At 38.3% G+C, this 12232-nt stretch overlaps 1 protein-coding gene across 3 annotated transcripts in view; it reads right to left on the bottom strand.

Moving 5' to 3' along the window:
• The window catches only part of wasf1 (WASP family member 1), a 109328-nt gene that overhangs the window by 35606 nt on the left and 61490 nt on the right, over positions 1 to 12232 (bottom strand). For all 3 annotated transcript variants that reach the window (XM_048530523.2, XM_059645224.1, XM_048530522.2), the window contains exons 2-3: positions 9471 to 9631; positions 5492 to 5626 (exon numbers count right to left, since the gene is read on the bottom strand). In XM_048530523.2, the coding sequence (XP_048386480.1) occupies positions 5492 to 5626; positions 9471 to 9603 (268 nt within the window). In that variant the 5' untranslated portion in view covers positions 9604 to 9631. The remainder of the gene's footprint in view (positions 1 to 5491; positions 5627 to 9470; positions 9632 to 12232) is intronic.

Below are 12232 nucleotides of genomic sequence, written 5' to 3'. Positions count from 1 at the left end.
AGATGGATTCTTAATTAAGAAACTTGTATTAATCAGAGATAGTAAGAACTGCCAATGCTGGAGTCAGAGATAACACTGTGTGGCGCTGGAGGAACACAGCAGGCCAGGCAGCATCAGGGGGGAAGGAAACCTGATGTTTTGGGTCAGGACCCTTCTTCAGAAAAGAAGAAGGGTCCCTACCCGAAATGTCAGCTAACTTGTATTAATCAGCCTGCCTATAAATTAAATCAGAACCATTATCTGGGAGTTATTACTTTGATTATTTTAGACAAAGCATTAATAAGTGGAGACCAGCTCAAATACCAGCTAATGAATAATATATGGTAGTCCATCAGATAGTTACTTGATCTGAGTATCTTATTAGAATTCCATAATTGGCTCACAAAATTTTAATGGCAAGTCACTTAGTTTCGAGGACAACGAAGGCTAAATTACTGACACATCTTTATTGACTAGAATTGTTTAAAAACATGGTTAAATTTTGCCAGAAAGCCAAACAGGTCAGATAGTGACGAACCCCATCAATTAAACCGGTACCTTTAATTCTGACTAACGTTGAGGAACATTCAGCAGAGTTTTAATAGATTGGATAGGACCCCAAACTAATACTCTGAGTGAGCATCAGTACCTATTAATAATTACTAATGTTTCAACCTGATTTGCTGCAAATCTCTTTAGACATAGTTACAGCAAAAGTGGCAATGGAAAGTTAGCTCATTTTTTAGAACAAGAAACAGACTTATTCAAAGACATAAAATTTTGACCTTGATCTGTTTCTATGTCACACATATTCAAACAAATAATCTGTAGCTACAGAATAAAACAATCCGTCCAAACTATTATTCAAAATCTCAAGCAGCATTGCAATAATGGCATCAAACTTTAAACCCTACGTTTAGAGTTTAAGAATGTCCTAATGTTTAGAGTAAAGGAATTCCCTTGTACCGTCTGCTACTGGGGATGTGCTTTATAAGTCTGCAGAATTCAGTTCTTTTCAACCTGATATACAAACATGAGGCATCTGAAATCTAAAGTAACTGTAGAAAAATAACAACATCTTAAGAGATTGCATTTCTGATTTACGGTCTATGTTTGAGAAAAACTAACCAAAGCATGTGTGTTGCATTGAATGGGCATTTGTAGGACAGAATGTTTTTTTCACAACTTGAAAGGTGGACTGATTACCACATTGTTTTTAGCAGCTCCAAATTATACTAAGCCTTTAAAAGTGACTGTTGATGATAATGATGTTGGTGCTGGTAGAGTACTGTTACAGCAGGATAAGATGGGGAATTGAACAGTCAGCTAGCTCCACAGCACTGAAGTCATGTCAACATCAATGTTCAATAGTGGAACCAAAGACATGGAAGCTAGCACTAGCGCAACAACATTTTGAAGTTTACACTCCAGGAACACTGCAGACTCTGATTTATAGACAATGATTCTTGAAGCAACTTGAACAATTTTGTAATCAAATTCTGAACTGGTTTTGTTGGAGTTTAATCTACCGCCATGTAATTTGGAAAATAAATGATGTGGGAGGAAGAGACAATGTTATTTGTCAAAAGAATGTGGAAGAACAAAATGCCATGATCAAAATGACTTGTGTGGAATGATTGTATGGAAGTCCTTATGTGTTCTGTGCAAACATATTATTGCTGTCAACTTAAAATAGAAATTGCAAGGAAATGTTGATAAGAAGTAATGATGATTCTTAAAAATATATTTTCACTATTTTTGCAGGGAGGTGTGATGAAGGTTTATAATATATGATTATGCTTTGAAAACTTAGCTTCTAAAGTATAGCTAAATGGGTTTTTGCAGTTCAGTGTTTCATTTCTGTGAAGGCGATTTGCTTTTCTTTGAGGTACCAAGACTCTTTCTTTAGAAAAGCAATTTCCAAGAAATTATAGTGACTTAATCTGAATGACCTGTTATGATAATTGCTGAAAGATTTACATGTTGAGTTTTTACAAGCTTTTAATGCTTTAGTCCTTGCGTGGGAGACATCTTGGGTGTACTAGTGGATAGACGGGTGAGAAATTTCAGATATAATATGATCACAGATTGAACTAATTGTTACTGTAATGGCATCTGCATGAGGAAAGACAATGGTCAGCACAACTAGTAGTGGCTCTCATCTGATGAGTATTACTACATGGGAGGTGAACATACGCATATTGAAACTTGGCACATCAATTTCAAACAAGCATTTTTGAAGAAAACATTGAGGTGTCCGCTGGGGACCTAAATGACACCACATTCCCAGCTTTTGACATCCTCTAGTAGCCACAGTAATTACGTGACTAATCCAGTTCATTTTCTCATCAGTGGTATTCAATCTTGTTTAAAATAGTCAATCTACTCTGTATTGGCTTCGGAGTGGATTCAGTCTTCTCTGCTGCCATGAGGCTGTGGTCTTTGCATGGCTGAAGCATGACTTCTACACTTTAAAGTTTGCTAGAGCAAGGAGGGTGTTCCATTACCTTTTTTTGAATTACAGTATCAAAGCTTTTCCTGCATCTATTCATGATCATATCTACCTGGGCTCCAAGTCTCATTGGACCCCCACTGTTTCTAGCTTTTCACTATAAAAGTTTAATTATTTTTAACATCCAATTGGTTGACTTCATATTCACTTACCCTGCATCTATTTGTCACTGAACTCACTCAATTAATTAGTAATTCTGTTATTTCTTTTTCCCTATCTCTCCCTCTGTGAAATTTATGTCAAAGATCCGATCAAGTTATTTTGAATAGGAGAAAGGATATGATTCTCAGTGCCCTGGTCAATATTCATTCCCTAATTAATATCATCAGATTACCAGGTCATTAGCATATTACTGTTTGTAGCAGCTTGCTGTGTGCAAATTGGTTTATGTTTCCCATATTACAGAAATTACTGTATATTATAAAGAGCCGGAAGGCCATAAATGGAAGAGAGTATCCAGTTCTGGTCATCACTCTTCATGAAAGACATTAAGGCATTAGAGAATGTGCAGAGGTGATTTACAAGAATAGTCCCAAGGATGAGGAACTGTAGTTTTGTAGATAGATTGGAGAAATTCAGGCTTCTTTTCCTTGCAGAGTAGAATAAAATTGTTCCCAATAATGGGAGGGCCATTAACGACATGATGGAGGCAGGGGCAGTGTAGCACTTGTGAACTGCTCCCTCAACAGCCAGCACAGACAAATCAGTCAAATGATCCGGATCTACGCTATAAACATTCTAAAAACGTGCAATGGTCCAGAGAATATACTGACGAGATTTACTCAATAGTTCCGGGAATTAGGGATTTTAGGTTCAAGACTAGGTTTTCTGTTTTGATCAAAATGATTGGAGAGAGATTTTGTAGAGGTGTGCAAAGTTCTGGGAGGTTGAGAAAGTCAATGGTACAGAGACGACAGGACAAATTTAAGGTTTAAAAGCAAGAAAATAGTACAAGCAGGATGAAGAACATTTCATGCAGTGAGTGGTAATGACCTGGACAACACTGCCTAAACTTGTGGTGGAAGAGCAGATGATGAAATATTTCAAAACAAAATTGAATGGACATTTGAAAGAAATAAACTTACAAGGCTGCAGCGGAATAGAGCAGTTAACCAACAAATTATGTAATTACTACATCTCATTGATGAGAGGGCCAGATCGACTTCAAGAAGATTCTATGGATCTTTTTAATTAAGCTGCTGGTGCTTTGATGTTTCAGTAATATTAAGTAATGCTAAGTACCAAAAAAGCAGGGCAAATGGTCTACTATTTATGTAAAAAGATAAGCAATTTCAGATGGAAGTCTGATTCAAGCAAACTAACTCTTGTTATTTTTCTAGATATTGTTGAAGTACTGAGTCATATTGTTGAACGTTATTCAAATTCCTCTGGATTTTTGGTTGGTGTTGAGAGGAGACAGTAACATATCGTAAAGTGTACATCAAATAAATATATTAGTATAAAAAAAGAATAAAATTGCATCTGCTACAACCATCTCAGTAATTGAAGGATTTGCAACCATAAGTATTAGTCATCCTGTACAACATATCAGCGTGGAGAAAACCCACTTGAGGTTGCACAGTTGCTCAGTGGTTAGCACTGCAGCCTCACAGCCCCAGGGACAGGGGTTCAATTCCAGCTTCGGGCAACTGTCTGTGTGGACTTTGCACATTCTCCCCGTGTCTGCGTTGGTTTCCTCCAAGTGCTCCGATTTCCTCCCACAGTCCAAAGGTGTGCAGGTTAGGTGGATCGGCCATGCTAAATTTCCCTTAGTGTTCAGGGGTGCATGGTTTATAGGGGGATGGATCTGGGTGGGATGCTTCAATGGGCGGTATGGACTTGTTGGGCCGAACAGCCTGTTTCCACACTGTAGGTAATCTAATCTGATCTGTCCCAATGACAGAACACTGCATTCGGAATAAGTGCTGGGGTTAATCCAAAATATTCATTGTGGCGACAGGATATTTTCTATGTTGAAGAGCTGGTTTGCAGAAAACACACTGCACCACATTGCGATAATGATTGATTAAACCATTGACATCGTTGATTTCACATGACGCATCTGGCTTTTGAAAATCCTATATATCATAATAAATAACTTGATAAGTAGGTTCTATGATCTTCACAATGAAAGTAGTCTTATTGGGGTCACACAAACTTCAAAAATCATATACACTTCAAGTTTTGCAAATGCAATTTGGATTTTGAGGAACAAGTGGCAGGCAAACTTAACTAGGTTGAGATGCGACTGTAGTATATGCAGAATAGTAATTTCACTGTATAGCATACAGTGTCATCCAGTACTGCTCTGAATGGTTTTCAAATGCATCTCAAATTTGATGAGTGTCCAGCTGGATTGACAAAAAAATTATTACTGGCACTTTTTAGTGCCACCAATAACCTAGTTAGTTGTGCATGCAAACATTGTACCATTACACCTATGCTGGGTATATGAATGATCCAAAATACAACCACAACCTTAGTCAAGCTAACTGAACTACACCAACTTGAGATAGTGCTAGGTCAGTCATATCTAGACAATCATTTTGAACATTTATCAAAAGCCTTCATCTATTCCCTCAGCCTTGATGACCAATTGCTTGGAGGAACTGTGCCAGACAAAGTAGATTCCTTACAGAAGATGTGCAGTACAATAATCAGACTTTGCTTGCCAAAAATGAACAACCATCAACTGCTTCAGTAGCAATCATGCACATGCTTCCAATTTCTCTATAGACTAATACAGATCTCCTTGTCAGATCTTGGAGTAATTTATCAAATGCTATCATCAGAGGATATCAACATTGTTAAACTCAAAGCTTGGCATGTATATCTGTCTTGATATTGATACTTGATTTGATTTCTGCTACAACATGAAAGAAGAATACCAATTTCAGAAAGATCCAAAGACAATTTATGATATGCAGCAACTTTTATCAGTGGCTTACGCATAATGCAGTTCATTAACAATAATGCTGTTCTTTAAAAAATAAAACTTACGTTCCTCCTCTTTTGGATCCAATTGTGTCACACTAACAGAAAGGCGGTCAACACGTTCCTGGAGAGAGTTAACCCTGAAGGAGAAACTATGAGCTTCATTGAAGAGCTCCCCAAATATATCTTCAGCATATTTACCTAAAAAGAGAAATTCAAGAAAGAATTGCGTCAGCTTCAAGTTTGGAAAAGAACGCTAAGATTGCAACAATGAAGTAGTCACAAAAAAAAACTGAGCTTAGATATTTATCCACAAGTCCAAAGAAATGCTATGTGAGATCATTAAGATGATTTGAGAAGGAATCAGTCAATAAAAGTTATTAATTTCATAATTCATAAAGCTTTAAAGTATATTTAATCTGTCTACTTCATTTAATTTCCATCCCTTTCTTGCTCATACCCTTTCGAAATTTCTTTAGAACTATCTATCCATTTCACTTTAAAAAGTTATCACGGATGGCCTTGTTGCTGTAATGTTCCCTCAGAAACATGAAAGAAAATTTCTCCTAGCTTTCTTTTTGACAATGAACTTGAATTTATGCCCTCTAATTATCAACTTGCTAACCAACGGCAGATTTTTAACCCGTTACCTCATCAAAACTTCTCAATTGGTTTTCTCTCACCTTTCTCTCTCCCAAAGGAACTGGCGAATTTCATAAGTTTCTTAAAACAAATTCCTTCATCTTAGCAAATCTCTTTAGCATCCTCATCATTTCAGCCTTGCAAGCTGCTATGCCATTCAAAAAGTTGGCTGATTAGATCATAACATCAAAACCACATTTTCACCTACCTCTGATAACCTATCAACCCCCATCTCTCTGCCTAAAAACGTCCAATGACTCTGCTTTCACCACCTTCTCAGGAACAGGATTCCAAAATACACAAACCCCAAAACAAAAATTGCCAATCTGTTTTAAACAAGTCACCTCTGATTTTTAGAAAGTGACCCCAAATTTCTGAGTTCTCACATAAGTTGGAACAACCTCTCCATGGCTACCCTGTCAAGACTGCTCAGGATTAAATGTACTTTAATCAAGTCATCAAAATACTGTCTAATCTTTCCCTAAAAGGCAATCTGTCGATTCCAGCTATTAGTTTAGCGAACCTTCTCTGAACTTAAATTAACTGATTACTATGTCCAGAATTCCAGATCTGGTCTCACAATCTCCCATATAATTGAAGTGTAACCTCCCTGTTTTACATTCAATTCCCCTTGCTTGCTGTATGTGCAAACTAATCTTTTGTAATTCTTGCATTAGGACATCCAAATCTCTGATTTAACCCATCTGCATTAAACTCCCATTATCTGACATATATAGGGAATGAGGGGTGTTGGTTACATGAATCTACCAGTTGTCTGAGAAATGCCCTTACAGAAACCTAATACAGTACATTCTCAAAGTCTTTTGAAATAAAAAAAATCTTAAATCTACATATCAAAAGGGTCGTGCAATTTACTTAGTGAGTTATTTGATCAGGGTCATCAACAGAACCAGCGCTTCTGCCTTGAGTAACAGTTGATGTTGAGGACTGAGATGATGTGGATTTTGGTATCAAAGCCCTCTTGAATAAACTTATCTGTCTGCTTGCAAACTTTGCTCGCTTCTTTCAAAAATTTGGAATGGAGGAAGTGAAACTGCATCTAGTTTGTGCAGTATAGCAGTTTTGCTACTTTTCAGGACTGAATTAACTCCACAAAGGTCTGTACCCAATCACCAAGTCACCCTTTACTAGGACACAAACAGTCCTTGACTATAGTACTGCCTCATATAGGGTCATGTACTAGAGCCTTTTTTGTGGGTCAGTCAGATCTTCCTGATTGGGCCAGATTTGCAGCCCCAATCAAGGAACTCACATTCTACAAGATCCAGCTGGCTGATCGTATTACAATCACTACAAGGATATTTTCAAAATCCTTCAGCAGCAGGCTGCCATAATACTCTTCCAACCTGCTCCCTTCAATATTTGGTTATTCTTCTTGAATTTTAGGATTGTTACTATCCAAAACATTTGTAACATAAGCAGATATAATAGTGTGGAGCTGGAGGAACACAGCAGGCCAGACACCATCAGAGGAGCAAGCAAGCTGACATTTTGGATCAGGACCCTTCTTCAGAAATGGGGGAAGGGAACTATGAAATAAAGAGAGAGAGGAGAGAAGGGTGGGGCTAGGGAAGGTAGGTAGGAAGGTGATAGGTAAGTGAATGTATGCAATGGTGGGGATTGGTCAGTGAGGTGGGAGGAACGAATGGACAGGTTGTGTCAGGTCAAGGAGGAAGGTTGGTCATGGGATGAGGCTGGGGGTAGAGAGATTTTGAAACTAGCAAAGTCCACATTGAGACCATTTGGTTGTAGGCTCCCAAGACGGAATACGAGGTGCTGCTCCTCCAGTTTCCGTAGGGCACCATTGTGACACTGGAGACGGCCCAGGAGGACATGTCACCCTGGGAGCAGGAGGGGGAGGTGAAGTAGTTTGCAACCAGAAGGTGGTGTCATTTGTCATGAACAGGGCCCAGGTGCTCTACAAAAGCATCTTTGTTTACATCCAGCCATTCATCAATGCACTTTTCAAGTCTTTAAATTTAGGATTTTGCAGTATGATGGTCCATGCTTTTATCATTCTCAGATTTCAAAATAATTTTTTCAACTTTTCACTTTCTCTTTTAATGTCATACATTGTTGATGAACCAATACTGACTTCCACATAAGCTTGCTTTTCTCCCTTTTCCAGTTACTCATATATTCCCGTTCTGAAGTCAAAACAACACTTTTTCACTTTAGTCCTTGCATTGTAGTCATCTTAAGCAAAATAGTAGATCAACATGTGAAAGATTTTAGGTATATTATGACCACAAATTCAACCAGCTGTTACTCTAATGGCATCTGTGTAAGGAAAGACGATGGTCAGCGCAGCTTGCAGCGGCTAGGAGTACTGTGCATGGAAGGTGAACATGTGCCAAGTTCAAATAGGCATTGTTGAAGAAACTTCACAAGAATGGCAAATTTTCTTTGAAATTTTTGCCAGTTGTATGACAGTTCTAAATGCTTGGGTACTAGTTAAGGGGACCTTACTGTATATCCTTTTGACTACATTTTTCTCTTTACAAGACACTTTCCTATTTTGTATCATTTGTAAATGATAATCATACCTTCCATCCTTCATCTAAAATTGCAAACACTTGAGATCTCAGTACCAATTGCTGTGCACACCAATCGTTATATCAATTGATACATTAGATTGTAAACAAATGAAATGAAGTATAAAATCTTCACATAACAGAAACATGTCATAAGAACGGTTCAAGCAACAAAAAACATGGCGAGCGCAATGACAGTGCATTTTGCAGACGTCAAATGACAATCATTCAATATACATTGTCTACGTTAATGGAGAGAATCCTGTGTTTTTACAATATAATTTGTTATGTCAAGAAATGGTGAGAGGGAAGGGGTGGAAATTATAGATAGACTTCAGAGAGTCACTCAAAGTTCTGAGGAAGGGTCACTGGACCCAAAACGTAAACTCTGTTTTCTCCTTCACTGATGCTGCCAGTCCCGCTGAGCTTTTCCAGCAACTTTGTTTTTGTTCAGAAAGTCACCTATCGGTTGAGAATAAATCATAAAATTAGTGTCACAAATCGTATTGATGGAGGCATGGTCCAAAAGGAAAGAATAATTTGCCAGTCAGTCTGAACTCACTTGCCTGGATTTGCACCCAGTAGGCATCTTTTCATAGTCACTTAACAAGTGTGCATTAACCTTTTATTAAACCAACCATTTAAAAGCATCAGAAATGCCACTGTATCATACAATAATCATACGTAATTTTTTCACCTACATCTATAAAACTAAAAAATGGAAATTATGTAATTAGTTATGGTGCGAGTGTTACAAAACAACATGCTTTAATTTAGATACATAATTTATTGTTGCAATGCTAAAACATTTTGGAAAATGTATTTAAGGTTTAATGTAAGTTACTTACTTAGGCTACTCAGCTGCCTGATTACGTTTGCTAAAGAAACATTTGTCACGCATTCCAGTTCATTCCGGATACTCCCTGGCAGTACTGTATGGCACAGATATCTGGGCTCTATGTTCCTTTTCACCAATGGCATGCTGAATTAAAATGAAAGAACGAGGAACCTGCATTAGAGAAAAAGAATGTTCCTATTAGCCTTCTTCAGAAGTAGACGGAATCACTATGTCATGCAACTTTTAATTTGTGGGAACCTATTACTTTATTTTTCATGAAATCCATTTTTCCAGGGACAGGCAGACAGAAAGAAAGAGTAAAATCAGTGTAGAACCGCCTTCATTCTCACAAAAGTAAGATAATTTTTCAATTGCAAAGATACGTAAAGCTGCATCATAATAATTTAGTACAAGAGGAGTTAAAAATTGGATGATCTTACCACAAGGGTGGGGCTCCCTTTATTAAAAGGAGTGACAGATTGAACAACATTTTAACAAATTAACTAATTGTCAAGTTCAGGAATTTCATGGAGGGAGTGAGCCCTAGCAAGTTTTCTCACATAACTTTACTCCGCTAACCTTTTCATGCATGTATTAGACCTCTATGGCACCACACTTGTGCTACCATATACTGACCAGTGATGTGAGTATGTGTCACTGCAAGGACCTTCTGGTATTTCCAGCACCATATTTAATGCCCAGCGGTGCACAGCATTAAATGCTATCAACCAAGAATAACCTTTCACAGCAACATGGCATGGAAGGAAATGAAAATGAAAAGCTTCTGAGTGCATACAGGTAGCACTGCATTGCAAATATCAGTTCACAATTGTATATATACTGCATTTTGTATATCAGATTGGCTGTGATTGTAAACATAGAAAACAGAAACAGGATTAAGCCATTTGGCCCTTCAAGTCTGCTCTGTCAAGACATTACAATTGTGGCTGATCAGCCAACCCAACAGCCTGTTCCCGCTTTTTTTCCATATCCTTTGGTTGCTTTAGCCCCAAGTCCTATATCCAACTCCTTCTTGAAATCATCCATTGTTTTGGTCTCATTTGCTTTCTGTGGTAGCAAATTCCACAAGCTCACCACTCAGTGGGTACAGAAATTCTCCTCATCACAGTCTCCTTAGATTGTGAGTCCTGGTTCTGGTCCTGTTAAAATTTTATAGGTTATGAGATTCTCCCCGTTCTTCAGAACTCCAACTCCATAGTAACTGATTCAACCCCTCCTCATACATCAGTCCTGCCATCCCTGGAATCAGTCTGTTAAATCTTTGCTGCACCTTCTTGACAGCAAGAACATCCTTTACCAAATAAAGGAGACCGGAATGGTGCACAATATTCCAGGTGCAGCCACACGAAGGCCCTGTGTAAATGCAGCAAGACATCAGTGCTCCTATACTGTAATCCTCTTGCAGTGAAAGCCAGCATACCATGTGCCTACTTTACAGTCTGTTGCACTACATGCTTAGCTTCAACTGGTGTCTGAGAACAACCAAGTCTTGGTGCATATTCCCTCTCTCAATTTATAGGCATTCAGATAATAATCTGCCCTCCTGTTTTTTGCCACCAAAGTGGATATCCTGAAACTTGTCCACATTAAATTTCATCTGTCATGTACTTGCCCACTCAGCTTGCCCAAATTACATTGAAGCATCTCCGCATTCTCCTCAGTTCACACCCCTCACCCAGTTTTATGCTATCTGCAAATTTGGAAATAATTACATATAGTTACATTTAGTACATTAAAATAAAAAGGACATTCTAATGCTAATTCTAGTTCCCTCATCTAGATTATTAATATACTGTGTGAATAGCTGGGGTCCGAGGTCTGATCCCTGATGTACCCCAGTAGTCATTGCCTGCCATTTGGAAAAAGATTCATTTATTTCTGTGTTGTCATGCAATATTAGAACCCTAAAGGAGAGCCACTCTTTCCCTATTGCCTTGTGTAGCATAAAATGCTGTTATTGTTCAATGTGGAGCATCACATGTTGGAAAGACTTCAAGCAGTTGGAACCATTTAGTTTTGTTGTTCAATAAAAGTTAAGGAAAAAATACCCAAGCAAAACAAAAAACCCACATTGCTTCTGAGTATAGCACCCAGCTTACATCAATTGAAACCAGGTATCAATTAAATCACGCTTGTTCGATGTGCCAGACCCTGAGCCGCTCTATCATACACAGTGATGTTAAAGCTGAAAGAACTGCGCATACTGTAAATCAGGAACAAAAACAGAAGTTGCTGGAAAAGAAAATATCGGAATTAACATTTAGAATCCGGTGACCTTTCCTCAATTCTGGACCTGAAACGTTAACTGTGATATTTTCTTCACAGATGCTGAGTGATGTGCTGTTTTCTTGACGTCATCATCATCTTCCTTGCAAGACTGCTGCCACTTTCCCAAGCTTAAAATCTCCTGAAGATAAGCTTCATTACTCAAAAATAGCCCTTGTTCAAGAAAGGGCTGCACTGTGTCTACGCTCGGCCTTAATCGGGGCTTGCATGATGGACTCATCAGCTGTGGTTGCAGAGGGTTACTCCCATCTCAAAGTAACCATCCTTGGAAAGCATGCAGCCCTCAAACCACTGTTCTAAAGCAAATGCATTATAGCAGGTTCCAGGACTCCTGGCGCAGTCTTCTAAGACATAATCACAGACGACTTGTATGTTCTTAGAATGGAATCCTTTTCTGTCGATTAAGCATGCTCTATTATGACAAAGTCCTCTCAATATAACTTGTGTACAGACTAAATTATCCTG

This window comes from Stegostoma tigrinum, chromosome 4, assembly GCF_030684315.1.
Source record: "Stegostoma tigrinum isolate sSteTig4 chromosome 4, sSteTig4.hap1, whole genome shotgun sequence".
In the NCBI taxonomy this organism is placed as follows: domain Eukaryota; kingdom Metazoa; phylum Chordata; class Chondrichthyes; order Orectolobiformes; family Stegostomatidae; genus Stegostoma; species Stegostoma tigrinum.
The sequence above is the reverse complement of the archived record's forward strand: the minus strand, read 5'-3'. Positions and strand labels throughout refer to the sequence as shown.